At 39.8% G+C, this 25,115-nt stretch overlaps 1 protein-coding gene across 2 annotated transcripts in view; it reads right to left on the bottom strand.

The window, feature by feature from the left end:
* Window positions 1-25,115, bottom strand: part of ascc3 (activating signal cointegrator 1 complex subunit 3) — a 156,509-nt gene that overhangs the window by 93,563 nt on the left and 37,831 nt on the right. For both annotated transcript variants that reach the window (XM_027149011.2, XM_047811862.1), the window contains exon 8: window positions 23,234-23,359. In XM_027149011.2, coding sequence (XP_027004812.2) covers window positions 23,234-23,359 — 126 coding nt within the window. The remainder of the gene's footprint in view (window positions 1-23,233; window positions 23,360-25,115) is intronic.

Genomic DNA, 25,115 nt, shown 5'->3' with positions numbered 1-25,115 from the left:
AAATTGTGAAATAATGTGATTTAATCATACAGCTATATTTATGTAAACACGGCCTGACTGTTTAAACTTTTAGATTTTATATTTATTTGGTCAGAAAATGTCTCTACAGTGTCTATTTCACAGGAAGCTTTTTTATTTATAAGTTTTTTTTTATTTGAGTAATCACTAGTCTCACTCTAGCTACTGTAGCAACCAAGTTTGTTAACCAAAACCTATATATATATATATATATGTATATAAAAGGATCTCAAAGTTTCGCTTCGCTTTTTCTTTGGCTGCCCACAGTCACTTAGCCAAAGAGAATGAGAGGCCATTGTTGCCTTCAGTGCGAAAATCTCTTTACACAGTAGCATATTGCAGGAGGCACTGTTAAAAATCAGTCTGCATGCAATTCTACTAATGTGACAAACGAAGTTCAGCATCACCTCACATTTCATCACGACGTGTAGAGCCAAGGCAGCACAGCCGATCACCACATCAAACTGCCAAAAACCTTCCACCCTTAAGTCAACACGCTTTATAAATCTGTTGTAAAATTCTTCCCAGATGGCAGACTTTTGTATATTTGACAGTCGAGATGATGGGTGAGATTTAGATCATTACAATTACAGGAACCTGTAATGACTAGAAACTCAATACTAACACAACATGGTAGGAAAATCTTTCAAGAAATAAAACCAGCAGTTGAAACCTCGAGCACGTAAAGAGTCACATACTGTATATTCATGACGCATACCAAGAGGCAAACATGGCTAAGAGGGCAGGGAGTAGGCTGATTTCTGACACTGAGGACAAATCAGTTACAGATGGCTACACTATATAAATATTCATTCATCGCAAGAGGAAACCCACGTAGACTCGAGGAGAACATGTAAAACTACACACACAAGGTCAACCTAAGGACCCCGAAGCTGTACGTCGGCACAGCATGCTCCGTCAGCACGCTGCTACAAAAACAAACACTCAGTTTGTTAATCTGATATAATCTGAAGGCCGTGTTGACTAATCATAATAGACGGCATGGTTCAACCAATCACTGACATTCAGTCAAAAACAGAAATTCTGTAGGGTCTGTTTAGGCTACAACTTTTCCCACTTTTAAACTTATTTATTCCACACTACACCAGCTGGAGGGCAGCTACATGTGCGAGGCACATACTGTATGGGGAGAGGGAGAAAGCAACAGGCCAAGATCTGCAGCAGCCAAAACACAAGTACCGCACCATGAGTCCAAGGCTAGTTAGACTTCTATCTGGATAGTATTGGCCGAGTCCATCAACTCTCCACTCCTATTCACCACAAACGTCGTCTCCAGTCTTGACTCGCAAACAAATCTCCTAAACGAGAAAACAACCTAGACTCTCAGTCCAAGTCATGTACAAGCCAAAGCAGCACTGGTGTACAATGCAATATGTCTACGCCTCATGTCAGACCAATTAAGCTCTAGCTGGTGTTTCTTTGTGTATCTCGTGGAAACACTCATTGGTGCAGTAAACGCCTCAGGGTCAAAAGTCCATCAAGTCTGTGGAGGAGGGTCAGCTCTGAGTGGTGTCAGGACCCATCAATCAAACTGCCTATGCTGACTGGCTTCACCATGACAATGCACCAAATATTACAGCCTTTAATCTCACAAGAAGTATGATATATATATATCTGTGAAAAAAAGCCTTTCAAGGAGGTACGTTTAAAGCCGCTGCTGAGAGGAAATATTTTTCGCTGCTCTGCTCCATGCTCCATAGAGTCTTGGAGTAGACTGAGACCAACAGTGACCCAGAGCAATAACGTTTGTAATTAATAACTCATCATCCCACCAGCGAAACCATCGGGACCTGTCTGTGCTTTTTCCTAGCAAAACTATAAAGAAACCCGCAAGACAGGCCGAACTTATTCTTTTTGAAGAGATTGTGTTAGGATGGAAGGTTACCGAATTTCAGTTTGTTCATTCCTTCATATATAAAAATAACGATGTAAACTACTAGCCAGCATTCATTCTCTCTCTCTCGCTCTGTCTCTCTCTCTCTCTCTTTCATACAGCTGGTCAGGAATGCCTACGGCTCAGAAGGCACTGTCATTTATTTAAGAATTCATTAAAAATATGTCTTTCCTTCGTTTCAGTCCAACGCTCATAAAAAGCAAGAAACTCTCTCTCTCGCTCTTTCTCTCTCTCTCTTGCAGAAACAGACACTGAAAGGCAAAAAAAAAGATTATGAATGCATCAAAGAGCAACATTATTAGTGTCCACTTATTCCAGAAAAGCTGCAGACACTTGTGAGGTGAGTAAATGAGGGAGTAGGGGAGACAAGCTGGGCCACAGAGGTGCAGTCTTTGGGGAAACCCTAACGTGGTCTGCTTTAACATTACTGAAGGAAGCATTTTCGTCTAGATAAACCTACTGTCAAGTGCTCATAATCACCTACAGCAGCCTGATAAGAATAATTATTGGGGGGGGAAGTACATCGTTTGCAGATCTCTTGCATTTAGATAACAATTATAGTCACTAATATGAACCTGAAGTGATATTGTTTAAAATCATCTAACTGGCAGAATGACTGATTTGTTTTAATATACTGTACATCAACTGCACTGACAAGTTTATATCATGATATTCAATTACACACATTTTTAACCATATTTCATTTCTCCATAAAAATGACCTCAATACAAAAAATTCAAAACAAACCCATATATGATGACAAATAAAAGTAGCTAATCGTTTATGACCATATAATTGCTGCTGTACATAAAAGAAGGACGTTCGGGTGTCTGTGGTAGCTGAGCTGCATAATAATCCTGCTTGAAACAAACTCCACCACCTGGACTGACACTGATGAGCTCCATCCAGGTATTAGGAGAAGGATCAGGTCTGACTCTACCCCATGGACTGGGGGATCTGGGATGGGGATTATTTAGAATTTAGCACACACTACTCTTTCTCCATTTATTATTTTGTCATTTTAGGCTCTTTGTGCTTTTTTATAAGTTAGGGGTGGACTGGCATTTAACGACTTCCGAATAAATATGAAGCAAACATTTACAGCAGCATTTAGCAGACGCCCTTATCCAGAGCGACTTACATTATCTCATTTTTATACAGCTGAGCAATTGAGGGTTAAGGGCCTTGCTCAGGGGCCCAACAGTGGCAGCTTGGTGGACCAGGGATCGAACTCACAGCCTTCCGATTGGTAGCCCAACACCTTAACCACTAGGCTACCACATGCCCCAAATCATAGCAAGAGAGATACTTAAACTTTTAGAAATCTGCCGTGACTTTTTAGCTTGTTCCAGCCTACAACCCCATTAACAGCTTTAATAAAAAACTAATAAAAGCTGCCCAGTGTCAGCAGATTGGCAGCAGGCGTGTCTGGATTTCTAAAACTGCTCTTGATATTAATGATATTAACAGCAGACATTCTTACTGTCCATCTCCGTAAACAAGTGACAAGTGCAAACCCGTGCACTTCTCCTAACAGCCTGGATCTACTAGCCTCTGTAGTCCCACCAATTATTTTACTTAACGGGGAGGTGCTCAAAGCACTGACTTATAAATATTCATCCTGGAATATGGCACACTCGTTCGCTTGCTTTCACTTCCTGCACAGCGTTGTGTCACCGTGCCGACCAAACAGCTGCACTCATTTTAACAGCCCACTTCGTTTTGATTTATCGACTTCGTCTGTTCGAAACAAAGCGTTGAGGTCCTCGCACTTCTTACATATGCAAATGCATGCAAATGTATGCATGCCCCAAATGTTCACCTTGAGGTAATGCAAGCATGTTGTAAATACTGACTTGCCACTGGTGAAGTATTTTCATGCAGGAACTTCAGCCTTGTATTATGTCATGATCTCAAAAAAAAAAAATGTTTCAGTTTCTGCTTTCCCGTCCCTCTGTTTTCTGTTCTTCCAAAACACATCTGTATTATCATGCTAATATATGCACACTATCCCTTAGAGAATAAAGACAAACTGGTTAAGGAGTGATGATCTCTAAAGTACAGATTATCTTTTTCCTCACACATATACAGTACTGTACCAAACCCTATCCATGTGAACTCTGTCCGCAGTGACACACATGCCTAAAGCAGCATTTCACTGCTTGACCCACACCAGGCTTGCACCGGCTGGTCACAAAGCTCACTAGGAGTCTGATCAGATGCCCTTGAGTGTTGTTGTGCTGATAACATTTATTTGCCCTTAAATTAAAAGCCAATACAATAATATGAGCAGGAATTCAATAGAAGCAATGACACAAATGTCATATTCCAGATTAAGTCTCCTTTTGCTGTTACTCTTCTGGGAAGGCTTTTATCTAGGTATTGGCTGTGGGGATTTGTGATCATCTAGTCACAAGAGTGTTGTGAGCTCAGCTAGTGATGTCTTGTACAGAATAGGATAGGATAGAATAGAATAGAAGCCTTTTTTTATTTTACTCACATATACATTACAGCGAAGTGAAATTCTTTTTTCGCATATACTTTGGAGGGTCAGTCATGATACAGCACCCTGCTCAAGGTCCCAACAGTGGCAGCTTGAAAGTGCTGGGGTTTGAACCACAGTCCTCTGATCAACAACCCAGGAATTTGTTGGGTCTATGTAGACCCATTCAGTTTCTTAGAACCATTAGTTCATCACAAGCTCTTGGTTGCTAAATTCCACTCAACTACTAACTTTTAGAAGTGTTATGAATTACATTTACATTATTTCCTGTCCAGTATCAGCCAAATGAGGATGAGGTTCCCTTCTGAATCTGGTCCCTCTTAAGGTTTCACCCTTATATCATCTCAGGGAGTTTTTCCTTGCCCCATCACCTCTAGCTTGCTCACTATGGATAGATGTTAGAGATCTATAATAACTTAATCTTAAATTTTAAAATTTATATTCTGTTTCTATACTTCTGTAAAGCTGCTTTGAGATAATGTGAATATTGTTAAAAGCTCTATACAGGTTTAGTCCACTTAGTGCAAGTAAGGGACAGCAAAACAACGATACAGACATACAGAATACAAATACAGCTGACATAATGATGTGCCTCCAAACTTGTGGTAAGAGATGGGGAAAACAAACACACAGTTGTGATGGTCAGGATATACAGAATATATCTACTGTGACTGTTCTGGTCATTTCGGTATGGCATATGGCATAAATAAGGCATAATATTTCCACACCCATTCATGTGCCCCTTAGTTCCAGTGAAAGGAACACACAATTGTGTGCTGCCAATAGCTTGGGACTGATGGTCAGATGTCCACTAACATTTGCCCAGACATTGTTTTATCCAGGTGGCAAAAGTTCATTACAAATGGAATTAGATGTGTAACTAATAACCCAAAAAAAGTGATTATACAATGATAATCCACTGATTAGCAGCCCCTACACACCTTGAAATAAACACTGGGGTCAGGGGTCACCATCAGAAAAATACTCTATGTTAAAACGTTCAAATGTTTTTAAATTCATAACAGCTAATTAGGACATTAATGGCCACAAGTCTCTCTGTTGTGTAGAACAGCTTGTATTGTGTTTCTCACAGCAGCGTTTTCACTCAACATGTGTTTAAACATGAGCTACTGTAACATTGTACTACATACACTTTGACAGGAAAGTGGCTTCCCACAGTCTCACACACACACACACACATGCACACACACAAACACACACACACACGCACACAGACAGACAGTCACACACACACACACACACACACCCAGACATACACACACACACAGATACACACAGACACAGACACACACACTAAACTAAAAATATTTTAAACACCTTTATTTGATCAAGTTGTAGCATATGTGATGTGACTAACTGTCCGAGCATGAAGCTGCAGGCTCCAATGACTGAATAACATCACAATCAATTCAACAGCGTGACCTGGACGAGGAATAAATATTAGCGTTTAATTTCTAAAATTTAGCTTTGTTATTTGGCACCTGCACTTGGCCTGATGCAAAATATCACAATACTTTAATGAGAAACCTCCAATCACTAGATAGATAGATAGATAGATAGATAGATAGATAGATAGATAGATAGATAGATAGATAGATAGATAGATAGATAGATAGATAGATAGATAGATAGATAGATAGATAGATAGATAGATATAAATAGACAGACAGACAGACAGACAGACAGACAGACAGACAGACAGACAGACAGACAGACAGAGACAAATAGATTTACATTTACCAGACCTGATTTGTGATGATCTCTCACTTGTGTAGGACTGATGAACAGGGCTTTTGTCAGACGGATCAACACATTAATGTGTAAAGGGCAACTTTTTTGTTAGACATGCTAGTAATGACACACCTGAAAGAAAAGACTGTGACTGTGTAACGTAAAAAAAAGAACGTTTTTTACATTACATTGCAGTGGGCAAAAAGAAGACTGAAAACTGATGCTACAACTTTAATCACAGTCATATCTATTTTTTTCCCCCAGCAACATCAGCCTGAAAGTAAGAGTTAGACACTTGGTCGTCTCGCCAAGGTAAACTGATTACAGCGTAAATATACACTCACTGTCCACTTTAATAGAAACACCTGCACTTCAATGCAGTTACCTAAATCAGTCAATCATGTGGCGGCAGCACGATGTATAAAATCCTACATATACTGGTCAGGAGCTTCAGTGCATGTTCACATCAAACAGAATTGGGGAAAAATGTGATCTCTTTGTTGTGTTGGTGGCAGATGGGCCAGTTTGAGGATTTCAGAAACTGTTGATCTCCTGGGACTTTCCCACACAACAGTCTCTAGAGTTTATAAAAGAGAAAAAAAAGCATCCTGTGAGTTACAGTTGTGTGTGGAAACACCATACTGATGAGTGGAGATAAGTGGAGAATGAGCAGACCAGTCAGATCTGGCCAGAAGTCATTAATAACTTAAATCAGCACTCTACCATCGTGGCAACCACATGAATGAGCTGTCGTATAGGGGTTCTTATTAAATTGGATGGTGAGTGCACAGTTCACAGTAGCGCTGCACAGGCCACTCACGTTCATCCACATCACCCTTGGCAAACCATGTCTTTATGCCGCTTGCTTTGTGCACACAGACACTGCAATGATGAAACAGCCTTGGGCCCCTGAGTATCAGGAAAGGGAAATCGTAAAGCTACAGTACATAAAAATATTCCAGACAATTATGTGCTTTCAGCTTTGTGGTATATAAGCACTCACTTAAGTGCACACAGGGCATTGTGCATTGATTTTTGATGGTGGTATCTGTATTTAATCAGTTTCCAATTCGATTCAAACTGAATCTAGGCTTGTAAACCCATGTAACCGGTTTTGGAGACTGCTGGATCGTTTTTTTCCCAGTTCAAATGGGTTTTTGTTACACCCCTAATATCAGTAGCTCCATTAATTATTCCAGAAATATTATTCTGATGCGAGTTTACATCTGAAGACCTAAATCAGTTCAGAGTGATGGTGAAGGTCAGGTAACAGACCCCAGTATCGCTGAACCAAGGGAGGAATTCAAATAGTCCTAGTTATTAGCACTAGCCATAGTACTCAAAATATTTGTGGAAATACAACAGATTTCATCCATCCACCCATCACTCCATCCCTCCCTCCCTCCATCCCCTGAGTATATATCAGACCTGAGACAAACACTGAAATAAGCTTGCAACATTCAAGTATTTACTTGAGGCACATTCATGTGAAACAACTTCCTATTTTTAATCCTTAAGCCTTTTCAATGAGAGCAAAAAACACACAAAAACCCCAAACACATTAACACTGTGCTAAATCCTGACCTAACAAATGACCACAATTTACTAGCAGTGGCATTGGGCCGCTATCATTTGGTGACCCATATAATGCTCACGTGTGTGTGTGCGTGTGTGTGTGTGTGTGTGAGAGAGAGAGAGTGTGTTACAAGGAGAACTTGAGGTTCCTTCTGGTCTTCTGTGAGTCCAACACAACCTGACAGTCTAATTAACAGTGTGGATGCTCAGCCATCGGGCCATATGTGCTTACTGGGGGAAGTGGGAATACACCATCAATTCACCAGTGACTTTAAACACACTAATTGGACCCTCATAGAGCCTAGCAGAGATTTTACAAGAATTCTCAAATACCCCAAACTCCTCAGTCTTTTTCCTCTAATTACCCTGGTTTTAGAACTGTGAACAAGAAGGAAAAACCCTGACACACACAACACACACACGCACACACACACACACGTGCGCGCGCACACACACACACACGTGCGCGCGCACACACACACACACACGTGCGCGCACACACACGTGCGCGCACACACACACACAAACGTGCGCGCACACACACAAACACGCGCGCGCACGCACACAAACACACACACCCTAAATGGATACCTATCTGAACAGAGTGTATATGGTGCAAAGGTTTGGTGAATTCGTGTATAAAACAGAGTGTGCACTTTCATGTATAAGCGGCTGCTAAATAATTAAATTTGGTAATAGAAAACTAAGAGATATAATTGTTGTCGTTTGCATGCTATCCTTTTAATTACTTTTTGGTTCCGTTTCATTCCATTTGAATTGACGACTTGATCAAGTTTTAATTGCCAGTTTTAGCAAACAGCTTATCTGCTTGCCTCAAGCCCACAGCACAAAATGACCTGCTTGAGTGATACGCACACAAACAAACACACAAAACAAATGCACACTTGTGCATAATTTAAACTGACTCCCTTTTTATTGAAACACACACACACTCAGACACATGAGGAGAAAAACATAGACCTACACAGCAGATGCGCCATATCTGACAAGCTGGGAGATGCAGATGCAGCAAACAGGAGGTCCATTCATTTCCCTTCAGCAGAACTGCAGGAAGCGAGTGAGAGAGGTAAAAAGCAGGGGGAAGAGAAGAGCAATTTATCACGCCATCGTCAGGCAATTGTCCAAGCAGAACCCAAATCCGAAGAACAACAACGCAGCAGTCTGAAGCCACCTAAGAATTAAGCATTATTGTCTATTAGCCTGCGATCCAAACCACTCACCTTCCCACTCAACAAAAAGCTGCATTTTACAGAAGGCAAAAAAAAAAAAAAAAAAAAAAAAAGCCATGTATCAAGATTATTAATTAACACCCTGGCTGTCAAGCTTGCCTTCAGAAAATGGCAGGAAAACAGCAAGGACAAAATGTAGCTCAAATGTGAAGACTGTCACCTTTTCTTCTGCTCAAAATGAAAGCTGCCAAAACAGCAGGACACTGTGGAGTTTCTTGATATTTAAATATGCATGAAAGTTGATGGCATTTAGCTGCTTCACACCAGCCAAACCCTACACGAAAATGGCACAGAGAGAAAGAAGGAAAAAAAAAATGGGGTTGAATATCTCCCGAAACTAAAGCTAGAACTGAAACAATTAGGGGAATAATTCACAGTGCACTCAAGCAACCCGTGAAAGAGAAAGCGTTTTCAAAGCTGAAGCATTCATGTGTGACTTCAGCCACGGAGAGCAATCATCCCAGCGTGACCCAGTGAGGACTCGAGATGGTGTAAACACAACCAGGTAAAAGCACTAGTAATGAGTCCGTATTAGATTACTCAGGAGTAGTAAATTAGTAGTAGTAGTAAATTAGAATACAAGATTAGCTGGAATCACAATCATATTTATCAGTAGTGGGCAAGAAAAAAAAAGCCATTGGTGATGGGTTATATCTCAATTTAGCACAGGATCACTTTACAGTTAGCATTAGTTACATTTACGTCAATTTGGCAGACCTGCTTATCCGGAGCGACTTAGGTTTTTAATCTCATTTGTTATACAACTGAGTAATTAGTGTAAAATGAAGTGTTAAAAGCCTTGCACAGGCACCCAGCAGTGGCAGCTTGGTGGACCTGGGATTTGAACTCACAACCTTCCGATTGGTAGTTTAACACCTTACATACTATCTACCACATCCAAGCATATGATATTGAATTTAATAACAGGTTGTTCTAAATAGTTATGTGATGGTAAGCGTGTAAATGTTTAAATGCTGCAGAATGAACTACACTCGCATTTTCAGGTCCCATGCAGTGGTTTGGGAAGTTTTTTCCTCTCGTCATGTGGAGGATAAAGTACACGGTTAAACATAGAAATGTGGAATGTTAAAGCATGTTAATATTGAATTTAAAGTGTCACTTTAGGGTTTTAAATACTGCACTTAACCTCAGGTTAATGTTGTTCTAAACCCCACTTTTATTCCTGGATCGAGGAATGTTTACATGGGACATTTAGAAGCAGGGTCAAAAGCAGGCTTTTCCTCAGGGTTATGATAGAATATAACTAGAACTAAATGCTTAGCAACATAAGCACAATCATTACATTACATTTAGGCCATTTGGCAGAGGCCCTTATCCATAGCGACTTATTTTTATCTCATACAACTAAGCAAATGAAGGTTAAGGGTTTCACACAGTGGTAGTTTTATGGTCCTGGGATTCGAACTAACATGCTTCCAATCACTAATGTAACCACTGAGCTATCACTTCTCTCAGAAACTGAATCCCCTCATATAACATTTAACAAAAACTGTTCAGAAGAGTCAGACGGCAAAACACCAAACATCACGAAAGTGGCGAAAAATATTAGCAACCTGTGAAAAATAACAAGCCGCACTCGGCCGAAGAACAGCAGACAGGAAAACGTGCGCCATTTTCATCCAATCATGACTGTTAATGTCGCAAATATGCAAATAAGAACGTTAACCCAGGGTTTAGGAATGTAGTGTGAAACGGTAGATTATGAACATCTAGGATGAATTGTAAACCCGAGTAAAGTATAAGCAATGTGAAATGTGAAACGAGATACACGCAGCGTTTACAATCGCCCAGAGTTACAGTAAAGCACTTTCTCCACCCAGAACACGACACATCCATACACTGCAGCACATAAAAACCTCATGTGCCATAAAGATTTGAATGTAATTTTATTATTAATTCCTTAAACTTACTCTACTAGTTACATTTAGGGCACCAGTACAGTAAGTCACTTTTCTAGATTAACTTGTAAGCTCAATTAATTTTTCATCCTGCTGACGAACTAACTGAGACTGTCCACTATCCTACTTACTAGGTAGCTAACTAACATAGCTCTCAAATCAACTCCTGTCATATCATCATACACTGATGTCTTAGGATACTCTAATCAGCTCCTTTTAAGAGATTGATCAAATGCAAGCAATATATATCTTTTTATTTCCCCTTTCAAGTATATAAATAATTAAAATGTCTGATTTAATTTCATGCACCAGTTTCATGCAAGTATCTAAACAACACAGGGCCCGATTCAAACAAAGGAACTGCTGCCAAAGCATCCTAAAAGAATCCAGTAACAAACATGCTGTTACTCAACTTGGATCATCTGGGAAGAGCTGCTTATTATTAAGTGGCTTCCTGCTACTTTTTAAGTCTAATGAGCTCGAAGTTTAAGCACTTCTCTATGTTATATTTCTTCTACAGTGTACTCTCAGTCAACAATGCACAGCTGGATCCCGCAGAGCAACAGTAAATCAAAATACCTCACATTTGACAAGTTATTTCTGTTCCTGGAGTAATTCATTCTCCTAACTGTAATGCTGAGCCGGTCAATTTTGCAGATATGCAGCTTACTAGCTGTAGCTTTCTGTACCATTAATCTCTGGCTTGCTTCTGCATTAGCTAGTGAGTCAGAAGGGGAAAAAAAAAATCAAACTGTTAAAGATGACACCAGTCTGATATCCAGTAATGGTATCAGGCAGATATCCGCAGAAAATGGTGAATCGGATATCAGGGGGAAAAATGAAAAGAGAAAAAAATGGCTCATTCTGAAACAAATCTACCTGAAATATCATAAAGTGCTTGGAGCACAATGCAACATAAAGCATCACAAAGTGAATCACAGGGAAATAGCAGGCAAAGCTTCAGACTAATGATGTCCTGAGGAAGATAAAAATAGTAGAAGGGAGGATGTCATATCTATTTTGGAATGTTTTCAGGACAATGACACTTAATCTCTAGGAAATATATAAGGTAAATAATGTTACGCATCGTGACTCAAGCTCTCCTCACTGTCAATCATGGTGACACTGTCAAACGTATGCAGCTGTGAACTCACGTATGCGGGTTTTCTCTGGGTGTGTTACACGATGCCGTGATGCGGCAGATCGAAATGGTGTCATGTGTTATGAAGGTGTTCACGTTCACCCTTCAAAGTAGCTGCTGAATGTAAGCTGGAATTGGTGAGCAAATTGAGGAAAAAAAATGAAGAATATGATTAAAAAAGAAAAAAAAAACAACACTTGGCTAGACCACCATGTCACTATATACCTATTACATAGCAGTAACAATGAGCTCTAAGTGGAGAGAAAATAACCGGCTACTTTGAACTAAAAGCATTCAAGATGGCGTATAATGCCTATAAAAACTCTACGGTTTATTAATGTTTCCAACAGTGTGCATGCTGAAAGATGTGGATAAAAGAACTCAGGAACTGACGAATATAATACACATCAGGATGGTATGATGCCACAAATACCATCATGCTGCTGTATTATCTATAGAAAGATCCCTATTAGCAACATACAGTTCTATAGAGCAATCACAAGGGATTGAGAAGAACAAGCTCTGTGATTATATCAAAGCAGTATGAGGGGGGAAAAAATGATCATAGAGTACATTACAGACTGGGTATTCAGGACCCTTCAATTTCATTCAGTTTTTGCAATTTATTTTTATATAGATTTTGTCTAAAATTGATTCTATTGACGTTTTGCCTTTAGGCTACACACAATAATCCATAACGATAAGCAAAAACAATTAATCTGGTTTTTTTTTTGGCTAATTCTCATTGAAATGATTAAAAAAATTATTCAGACACTTGGCTAAGTCACTCCAAATTGAGCACAGGTGCCTTCTGTTTGCTTTGATTATCTTGAGATGGCTCTAGATTTGGCCCGGAGTCCAGCTGAGGCAAATTCAACTGATTAGACATGATTTAGGAAGTCACACACCTGTTTGAACGAAGTCCCACAATTCACAGTGTACGTCAGTCCTAAAACCAGCCCGTGAAGTGCAAGGAACTCAGCATAGTGCTCTGTGATCAAATTGTGTTGAGATATAGATGTAGGCATGGGGATAATGCTTTAGCAGCCAAGCACAGTTTCACATCATTGTGAAACAGAAGAGGTTTGGAACCACCTGAGCTCATCCAAGAGCAGGCCATCTGACCAAACTCAGCAGCCAGGTTAAAAGGGCCTTGGGAACCTAATGACCACCCTAATGGAGCTTCAGAAGTCCTGTGCAAAGATGGGAAAACCTGCCAGAAGGGTATTCATTTCAGAAATACTCCATCGATCAGCCCTTTATGATAAAGTGGCTAGATGGAAGCCACTCCTAAGTAAAAAGTCATATGTCAGGCACTTAAAGGACTCTGGGAGATTGAGGAAATGGATTCTTTGGTCTGATGAGACAAAAAATGACCTCTTTGGGCAGAACTCCAAATGCTACATCTGGCAAATCCAGGTGCTGCTCATCGACTGGCTAATATATCCCTATGGTGAAGCAGGGTGGTGCCAACATCATGTTATAACTGTGCTTCTCAGTGGGAGTTATTGGGTGACTGGCTAGAAATGAAGGAAGAATGAATATACAGAGGTTCCTAAATTAAGCCTGCTCCAGAGTGCATACCTCAATATTTCACCTTTCTGCACCACCCTATAGCACACAGCTGCATCAACGCTGGCTTGACTTTGGAACAAGTCTTTGAATGTCCTTGAATGGCCAAGCCAAAGCCCAGAGACTGAAACTCCACAGAAGTGGTGGCAAGATCTATAGTGATATCTGAAGAAGAAGACAGTTCATAGACTATCCTAATTTAATCAGATTGAGCCTGAAAGGATCTGTCAGGAAGAATGGGACAAAGTGTCCACATTCAGGCATGAACAGATCGTAGAGATGGACCCAAGAAGCCTCAAAGCCAAATCTGCTTCTACAAAGTACAATGTACAAAAAAATGTGTCCGATTACTTTCTGAATCGACTGTTGTAATGCTTTCAGTTATATAACAAAATATGACTACAATATAGTCAAGTCAAGTAAAAAGTGGCAGCTGATGGTTCAGTACAAGAACTTTCGAACTAGAAAAGCACTTCGAGTACGTTTTTTTCCCAAGACAGTTCTGAAAATGTTAGTCTGGAGTCCTGTAGTAACTAACTCTGTTATTATGACAGATTTTGTTCACCACCTGGAGCATTTAGCTAGCTTCAATAAACTACAACAGTGAAAAAGATTTGATTTTAAACTTTAATATTTATTTAAAATATGTATAATAATGCAGGGTTACTCTATTTTTACAAAAGACATTTTACTTTGTTTTCTCCAAAATTTACATCCACTTCACCAGGATCATCAGCGTAAAGATTTCCCAGTATTCAAAGTGTAAAATCTCACTGTAGAGATTATTTGATCACCATTATAAAGCTGCGTTCACGTATGAAGTGTCCAGTAGTCATTTCTTCCACCGGTTGCCATAGTAACATTGTTTATCAATGAGTGGTGCAGCTAGAATTCCACTTGTAAATAATTTGTTTTTCTTGCTGCTAATATCAATCATTCTGATGGAGATTTGGCATTCGTTTAAAAAATAAAAAATAAAATTCAGCGGTGTATACTGTATACGCCTCGTGTCATGCAAGATGAAGGAAAAGCAGCGTGGATCTACGGATCACTTTACACTGTTCATTCCCATGCCAGAGTCGCTGCAGTAAGTCACTACATATTTGCATAAAGTTAAACTTTGTTGTGTCGCTTAAAAGGAATGATCTCATGATCTTTGTTGCTGTGAGAATGACACTTACAAATTTTTAACAGATGTCGGAATGTGTGGATATATTTAGTTTTTATTCTATTTAAGTGTGTTTAACTTCTCAAAGACAGAAAAGTGAAAGGTGCTTTATAAAGTACTACACTCAGGATTATATATTTTATTATATGTCAGTGTTTGTTCATTTCTGTGCCAGATTAACAGGCACCTGGCTTGCATATCTGAATAAATAACACACACACACAAACACACACACACACAAACAGTAAAAAAAAAAAAAAAAAAAAAAGGATTAGCAAAGGCAATCATGCAAGATTAATTATAGATGTGTTTTTGCTTCAGTGCATCGTGCCAACAGCAGCCTACACACACTGAAGTAGAAGTACGTAGGTAGCGTGTTGTCCCTTGGTCACAAAGTTCTTTCTAACTTCTGTGACTGCTTCAGGATCCTCAAAGGGCTACAAAGCTCTTAAAGCAGGTACACATTTTTGCGTGTTCTCAGCGTGCAAGTGGACTCGGCGAGCTCTTTGTCTGCAGCTTTTACACTAAAATGAGCAGATAGTTTGAGTTAATGACTCTTGTTACTGATACAAAGGAGAGGCAGTGAACGCTCCTGATGCGCAAGGTTTTAAATAACATCCACTCGTTTACAACATTTAAATGCGCTTCTGGAAATGCATTAAGGTCATTAAACTTCATTAGGGCAGGCAGAGGCCGTGCAGCCTGAAGCGGAGCAGACTGCCTCTGTCCAAGCTGCTGAAAGGAATCATCATTTATATCCCACAATTGTCACATATGGTGTTACATGTGTTCACACTCAGACAGTTATGTACAATGGACATAGTGAGAATCGCACACAGTGTTATTTCACTTTTTGTCATCTACTTCCGGGTTAGGAAATGACAAATATTTACCAGGAACAAATGATCTGTAATCTGTATTATTAAAAAAATAAAAAAAGTATGTAGAATTTTCCATCAGTCCCTGAAGGAGCGCTTCTACATATTTATTCACAAAAATTAAGAAGGCTTTTAGTGGTGTGATGATGGGATGGTAGTGCATGTGATTCATTAGTTAAAAAGGATCTCTAATAAATTCTCCACTTTTAATGTTCCACAGAGCTATTAAAGGCACGCCTAGCCGCCATGTCCCTGTTGCCCATTACAGCTTTCAATAAATGACAATCACGCTGCGCTTAAAAAGAACAACAGAAAGGCTTCTCTGGTCTGTCTTGCGAAAAGCCTATAATAGCATGTAAAGACTTATTAGCTGCTCTGCAGTAACACTTTAGAAGAACAAGGCACTTTGTTTCAGAGTTGCAGGAGCTTTACTAAATGAACGAAGCTGCTGCTCCTCTTCTATTAATTTGCAGAACTCGGCTTAAGGGTCTCCATATCAATCTTCATCAGGCCCAAAGAGGAGAGAAAATCTGCTTAAGCTGCAGGCGAATACATCAGCACCAAGATAAAGCTTCTCTAAAGCATATAGTGCTGAAACCTAAGCAAGAATCTAGTTTCAGGCGTGATTTGTCTTTTTTGCTACTCCGCTGGAAATGACTTCCGTATCACCAAGTTCAGGGCTAAAGGCGTGTTTTAGACTGCGCTGTTGCGGAACAGAACATTCGCACTGCGTTAAGAAAAGCTGCATATTCATGCTATCTAACACTTCGTCTCGCTTTTCTCCTTCTTTCAGAGAGAAGAGTAAACACGGGTTTAAAAAGCTATGTTAAAGCTAGTGTTCTTTTAATGCCATGTCAGCATCATTGGTTATTTCTGTGGCAAGATCACGGCAGCTACAGCAGGATATTAAGTGGATTCTTACAGTATTACAGCAGGAAAATCTGCTTCAGTCTGATTTAATTTCTTTAAATTTCTTTCAGGGTAAGGCTTTTTTTAAGACTACTAAATATGTATTTTGTGCATTAATGCTCTGTCTTGTACTGTTAAGAGCCGGAGGGTCCATTAGTATATTAGCTGAAGAGACGTTGCTGTTTTACAGGAGCCACACGATGGAAGTTCTTCACGGTTCACAATGTAAGTGTTGAGCTTTCAAGTTGGCATCTTGTGTATTCGGTCACGTAAGGTCTACATTCAAAGGAGAACTGAAAGTCTATTGTTTAAAATTCAATCCAATTTATTTGTATAGCACTTGTAACAATTCATGTTGTCACAAACATAAGTACAGAAATAGAATAAAAATTTATTATAGCTCTAATTTTCCCTGAGAAAATGATCAAGTCTGAGCCGACAGTGTCAAGGAAATACTCTGAAAGGAAGAAGAAACCTTGAGAGGAACCAAGCCATCCTCATTTGGGTGACACTGGACAGGAAATAATGTAAAGGTAAATAATGTCCTTTTTCTACAACAGTCTGTAGTTAAGTGGAATTTAGCAACTGAGAGTTCACCACAGACAAAACTATTTCCTGCCCCGACCGTAAAGCTGGTTGACGCAACAGTGGTTCAAAGAAGGTGTGACAGTCTCTGGGCGGCGCCATCCATAGCAATCTCATGAGTCACTGGCCGTCCATGCAGATCATCCCAAGCCGAATGCACACAAGGTGACGAGACCAGGGGTCGAGTGTCAGGATTGAACAGGGTTATATAACAGGGTTGATGTTATGCAGCTTGTTATGAACGCATTCTGTTTGCCACTTTAAGATTTAGTTGTTTATTAGTGGTTTATTATTTATATTATGGTGAGATTTAACAATATGTAATGGTTAGTTTGAGTGCTTCCTTATCAACAGGGTCTGTTTATTGGCCATGGATCAAATTTCTTGAAAAACAAGTGGTATTTTAAAACAAAACATCAATTTATTCAATACAGTAAGCTTAAAAAAAATCAATTGTTTTTCCTTTTTCTCCAAACAGGATTTGAACAAGGGAATGTATGATATCGTTTATAACAGATGTCAAGAAGAATGGGCAGAAATTTGACAAGCAATATTGCAAAGACAGGACAAGATGAAAAACCTAGCAAGCAGAGTGAATACCCAGCATCTAACCACAGACACCCTAGAATATGTTAGTGGAGATGACGGCTCTGTGCTAAAAACAGCAGCATGAATGACAAAACATGTAGCTGTTGAACTGCAAGCTGATGAAATGTTTGGATTGATAACAGCAGCACATTTTACTATATATATATATATTATATATATATATATATAATTGCTAATATAATATATATTACTCCAGTTCATGCATGGGACAAGAGTTTAGTGAGTCACTAAAGGATTCCATCCATCACAATGGCCATCAAGTTTAGAAGATTTAAATATTTATTGGGAAAATGTGCTGTCTGCAGCTTGAAGACTGAAAAAATAAATTGTGTAGTATCCCCTAATACACGTCCCTTACTCCTATTTTATTTTCTATATGAACCGTAATGACCTGCTGTCAGACTTTGGAGCAGAGCAACCAAACATCCCTCTCTGATGCAGCGGAGTTTCCCTGCTGCCAAACAGATAAAACTGTGCTAGCCTTCACTTGCAAAGGAATGGAGTTCAATTAAGAAAATAAAACATGTTTATCAGGGCTAATTTACTACACAAGAATACAACAAGTGTCTATGCTGCTGTTAAATACAGAACATATGCACAGATAATTTACTCAATATTGTGAATAGTGACTAAATACCGTGAGTTTATTGATATTGCTTATCATTTTTGCAAGCAATACTAACATTTTAAAATGTAAATACTCCCTAACTAAATGCTGATGCTACTATGCTGATGCAGTGAGCAACTAGCATCTACAGCCAAATTGTAACCAGCTTCTAGTTGTTTTTGCTTGTTTTGCTGTAATGACACATGTACTTGGCACATTATGTATGTATTCCTCTTCCCCTACACAGACATGCTGGTTAAAGCCTACATCTTTGCAAATCAATACTACTATCAGTCAGTCAGTAATAGTTAAGGGGTGTATGGCATAACGATGGTATACTGCACACGATTTTACTCATCTGTAGGGAAAGACAAGAACTGTCAAGTACCTGAGCATCACTACTTGCCTTCATACAATAAAAAAAACACAAACTCTCTCATTCTCTCACGCACATGCTAATTTATATATATACACATATATATATATATATATATATATATATATATATATATATATATATATATATATATCTATATATATATATATATATATATATATATACACACACACACACACACAATATATATACATATTATGTATATATATGTATATATATATGAATACAAAATGTGTGCATCTTTTTTTTGTATTGAGAATCTAACCAGATATGCTGGTTACAGTGATAACTCCACCACATACATCCTATAATTATTCACCCACTCACTCTTGTGATATCACAGTAATGATAATCTACGCTGGAAAGACACACGGAAGTCATTGCAAAGTGAAAGTAACATTAAATGAAAACAACTGTGCCTTTTGACTCTACTGCATCCTTTTCCTTTTTGTCTGTTGGTATTTTTCTGGATGAACTGTCTTCATGCTGCTTTAGCTAAAAAAGCAGAAACGTGCAGTTTTGAGGAGTCTCCCATGAACACAACCATAACGCCACTGCTAAAAGCTTTTGTCTCCTTACAGGTGAGCGTCTATCGCTCACACGGGGAATTGCTGGATTTCATGGCTGAGGCACTGTTTTGAATGCAGATCGTATATGACAGCCTGTGTGGTGACCTGTGTCTTTCCTGACTCTCACATAAACATATGCACCTGAGCCTCAACCTACAAACAGCACGGATACAACAAGCATGGAAAAGGCATGACTAATTAGTCCACTCAAAGCCTAAAATTCACAGATCATTGCGTCACACTCTGATCCTCAGGACTGGGCCTTGAAATAAACCTACAGACAAAAGCCCGTCATTAAAATTGGGGGAGAGGGGGGGTGTGTCTGTGTGGAGCAGAGGAAGATAAGGCTCTATGCGATCATCACCCACTCAGACATAAGCTTTTGAGACACAAAGATGGCTGAGACTTTAGCTGTGTCCGGAATAACATTCAACTCACTACGCAATCTATGTATGTACTCTACTGTATAGTGGATGTATTTTGAAAGGGACCATCATGTCAAATGAGTTTTTACTAATTGGAATAAAATATAAACCATTTCCCAATTGATAATAAATGACATCTCTCGGTTAAGACATCTCTAAGATAACTTGTGGTCTACCTGGTAGCCCTGCCCTGCTACATAAGTAAAGCTACAAGCGTTGAGCGCACGAAGCGTCCAACATTCCACACTTCGTTTTTTTCCAGTAGAATAAGTTCACCATCGTTGTACTTCAAGTGCACTTTTTCTAATTGGGATTTTTAGCTTCTAACATTATTTATCCAACAAAATGGATAAACGGTTACTCGCATACTTATGCACAAAACAGTGCATACGTATGTAATTTGGGACGCACCTTCTGGATTTTAAAAGGATTTTTAAGGATTTTTAACAACCTCATGATGACTGAATAGAGTGCAAGAAATGTTCCAGTTAGATGATTTTTCATTTTTTATTTTTTTTATTTTAGAGCAAAGATTTTTCACTAGCACCACTCCAATTACACATTCTGCTCTCAGCCTCCCACTCCAGTATTATCTCTAAACGCTATGGTGTGCAGGAACCACACCGCTTAGCCTTAGATATCTTCTTTTCACATAATTTTCCAGTGGCTTAAAGACTCATTTACAGTGCCAGTGCAAAAAGTAAATGGGCCAGCAGAATAGGGACATACTGTAACCAAATGCAAATACATTACTCAGATTAAATGAGATAAACATAATTGTGTCCCAAACTGATAAATACAGATATCAATAAGAATTGCACTTTTCTTTTTTTCCTCTGAGGATGCTTGCCAGAAAGGTTCACATAGTACCTGGTGAGCAGCAGAGATCCTGCAGGATGCAACAACACCACCAACAACAACAACAACAACAGCAGCATCAGTTACAAACAGGAGATGCAGATTTTTGCTTCAGTAGCCTGATCTAACCACTGCCTCACTGTGCACCAAAATAAACCCCTGTTTAACCCCTGGGATTTCAATATTAATCATTGAATTAAATATTCAATATTAATCATTGAATTAAAAAAATATATAATTATGTTAACATGTCCACATGCAACATTTTGTGTGAACATCATATGATCATTGTACTGAAATGACATCTAACATGGGAATCTCTGGTATAACTGCCTATACTTTAACAAAGTCCCCTGGTATTACATGCCTATACTTCAACATGGCAGCCCCCACGGGTCCAGATTTATTTCCCACTTTGCTAGTATAACCTCTACTCTTCTAGGAATGTTGACATCAGAGCTTTGGGCAGCCACTCGGGTTCTTCCACAACACCCTCGGTAAGCCACGTCTTCACGGACCTTGCTTTGTGCACGAGGGCAAAGGAAATCTACAACAGTATCCAAAGACGTTTTGTGTGCTTTATATGATTCACATATTGGAGTGATGGTACTTTTGACCATACAGTGTATACAGTAAACCCAAAAGCAGATCACAGAACACAGATCATTGTGTTACAACACTACACACAGTACTACATAAAGACAGTACTAATCTCAACAAAATTTCAGTGGTGGTAAGTGATCCTTTGTAATATTCCATTCAACAGGAAAATACCAGACATATAACTCTCACATCTGAATCGGTGTTCTTTATGCGTGTGTATGTGCGTGTTTGTGTGTGCGTGTGTATGTGTATGTACCAAGTCATGCTCTAACCAACACAGCAAAAAATCCATGGCCCGCATGAAGGGTTAGTATTGTGAAAGGTGTGATGTGGACCAGGAAGCGCACTCGAGCCCGCACTTGTTCAGGATGTAAAGTAACCTGCGTACAGTATGTTTTTTAGTCAAGGATGACACTGCTAGCCTTCACAACACATTGCATTCTTCTTGACATCTGATAAATGTCACGCAACAGACATCAACACAAGTGTTATGTGTGTATTGTAAGACATCATAATAAAAATAAATAAATAAACAAGAAGACGCTGAGTCACGTTGCGTTCTCCATGCGTGTCCGTGGTAAGATGAGCCGGGGTTCAAGAGAATCAAGTGAGACTGAAACTACCACAGCAAATGTGCCCAGTCTGAAACCCACCAAGATCATCAGCTTTAAGGGTTAATGTACATTTAGTGTACATTTTCCATACCAGAATGTTGGGTAAATCTAAAACTTAGAGAGGCCACAATTCATCTCACTGTCTGTTTAATAAAGAACCTGACACCACGGTGCAATTAATTCTCTAATCTGATTGGTCAGAATGCAGGGACATGTTTTCTTTAACAGCAAGGCTTTGACAGTAGAGCCAGTGCTTCGACCAGTCATGTGCTTATATTAATACGCACGTTTGAACAGTTTGTTGTTCCTGTAATAACAGATTAATAACAGGGTCATGAACAGTGGAAGCGCCTCAGATTAGAGCTCAACACAAACAATGTGCTGTTATTTAGAAAAAAATTAAAATATCTTACACAGAAGGTGTCACAAACCAAAAGCTAAGAAAATTTATAATACGTTTGAACTGAATGAAATTTCGACATCATCAGAAAGCCAGATGTTTGTTGACACTGGATGAGGTGCATTTAAACAAAATGGAGATTATGTAGAAAAACAATAAACTTCACCGTGCATCCTAAAGGATGTATTATGAACTATGCACTTACAATATGCACTCTAGCGTCTCATGTATGAATCTCAGAAGGTCTCAGATGGAACACGATGTTTTTTTTACTAACTGGAGTCAAGTGTAACATGATGCCGCTAGCTTCAGCAGAAAATAGTGCATTTTGTATTCATTCATTTGATTCATTCATTTATTTTTTTAATCTTGATTTTATCTTCATTTCATTTCATTTCCAACATTCCACACTTAATTTTTGGGGGGTAAATAAGTGCATCATTCGAGTAATTCTTGTTGAAATTTTTCATCTGAACAAACTACTGTTTATACGTCAAAATGGCAGATTAGTGCATATGTGTGTGACTTGGGAAGCACCTGTAATAAATGTTGACCCTCATACTGGTCATTAATTAAGACGAAATGTTCTATAAGGAGATGCTCAGTTAATATTTATGGAAAGAACTCAATTGTTAATTGTTTCTGATAGATGCATTTACATCAGACGTTATTTAATTTGTATTTAAAAAAAAAAAAAAGAGACTGAAAAAAATCACCCAACACCCTAAACTAACAGTCATGACTTGTGCTGCTTTGGTTCAGCGAAAACTGCAAGTCACTCTTCACGTTAAAAGGTTGCATCGAAACAGAGACATTTAAGGTGCATAATATTTCATCTGGAATCTGCTATCCATATGTGTTTTTTTTTCATATATGGAATCTAGAGAATCTGAGAGAAGTAAAGAGATGGACAGATGTAGGGTGAGATGAAGAGCGGAAGATAAAAAAAAAACTGCACACACAGACCTCATCTAGCTCCGTGATGTAGACAGGCTTTTCCTGGAAGCCGATGGGCATGGGATCATTGGGTGGGATCTCAACCTGCTCGAACATCTTAGTATTCTCTCTGTGGATGTTGTCAGGCAGCAGCATCTGCAGCAAAAACAAGAATCAACAAACAAGTACAACAACAGGCTGCATTAGCCAAAACCAGTTGCAATTTAGCACCCGGGCAAAGAGACAGAACCATTAGCATCCATTAGCTTCACACAACCCTGACAAACTCAAACACTGCAGCCAAGGCCAGGCATCAGCCTCTAAAACCCCAAACACACTGCAGCTGCAGGAGGCAGGCTGGCAATGACACCCTCTACCTCTCTACTGCAAATAAACCTGATAGGAGCACTCACACACACTCACACACACTCACACTCTCACTCACACTCTCTCTCACTCACTCACACTCTCACTCACACTCTCACTCACACTCACACTCTCACTCACACTCTCACTCACACTCTCACTCACACTCTCACTCACACTCTCACTCACTCACTCACTCACTCACTCACTCACTCACTCACTCTCACACTCACTCTCACACTCACTCTCACACTCACTCTCACACTCACTCTCACACTCTCACTCTCACACTCACTCTCACACTCTCACTCTCACACTCACTCTCACACTCACTCTCACACTCACTCTCACACTCACTCTCACACTCACTCTCACACTCACTCTCACACTCACTCTCACACTCACTCTCACACTCACTCTCACACTCACTCTCACACTCACTCTCACACTCACTCTCACACTCACTCTCACACTCTCTCACTCACACACTCACTCACACACTCACTCACACACTCACACTCACTCACTCACTCACTCACTCACTCACTCTCACTCACTCTCACTCTCACTCACTCACTCTCACTCTCACTCTCACTCTCACTCACTCTCACTCACTCACACTCACACTCACACTCACTCACACTCACTCACTCACTCACTCACTCTCACACTCACTCTCACACTCACTCTCTCTCACTCACTCTCACACTCACTCACTCACTCACACTCACTCACTCTCACTCACTCACTCTCACTCACTCACTCTCACACTCACTCACTCACTCACTCACACTCACTCACTCACACTCACTCACTCACACTCACTCTCTCACACTCACTCACTCACTCACACTCACTCACTCTCACTCACACACTCTCACTCACTCACTCTCTCACTCACCCTCTCTCTCACTCACCCTCTCTCTCACTCACCCTCTCTCTCACTCACACTCACACTCACACTCACTCACACTCTCACTCACACTCTCACTCACACTCACACTCACTCACACTCACTCACACTCTCACTCACTCACTCACACTCTCACACACACTCACTCACTCACACTCTCACTCACACTCACTCACTCACACTCTCACACTCACACTCACACTCTCACTCACACACTCACACTCTCTCACACTCACTCTCACACTCATTCTCACTCACTCACACACTCATTCACACTCACTCACACACTCATTCACACTCACTCACACACTCATTCACACTCACTCACTCACTCATTCACACTCACTCACTCACTCATTCACACTCACTCACTCATTCACACTCACTCACTCATTCACACTCACTCACTCATTCACACTCACTCACACACACACACTCATTCACACTCACTCACACACTCACTCATTCACACTCACTCACACACTCACTCATTCACACTCACTCACACACTCACTCATTCACACTCACTCACACACCCACTCGCTCATTCGCACTCACTCACTCGCTCATTCGCACTCACTCACTCGCTCATTCGCACTCACTCACTCGCTCATTCGCACTCACTCACTCGCT

This window comes from Tachysurus fulvidraco, chromosome 3, assembly GCF_022655615.1.
Source record: "Tachysurus fulvidraco isolate hzauxx_2018 chromosome 3, HZAU_PFXX_2.0, whole genome shotgun sequence".
NCBI lineage: Eukaryota > Metazoa > Chordata > Actinopteri > Siluriformes > Bagridae > Tachysurus > Tachysurus fulvidraco.
The sequence above is the reverse complement of the archived record's forward strand: the minus strand, read 5'-3'. Positions and strand labels throughout refer to the sequence as shown.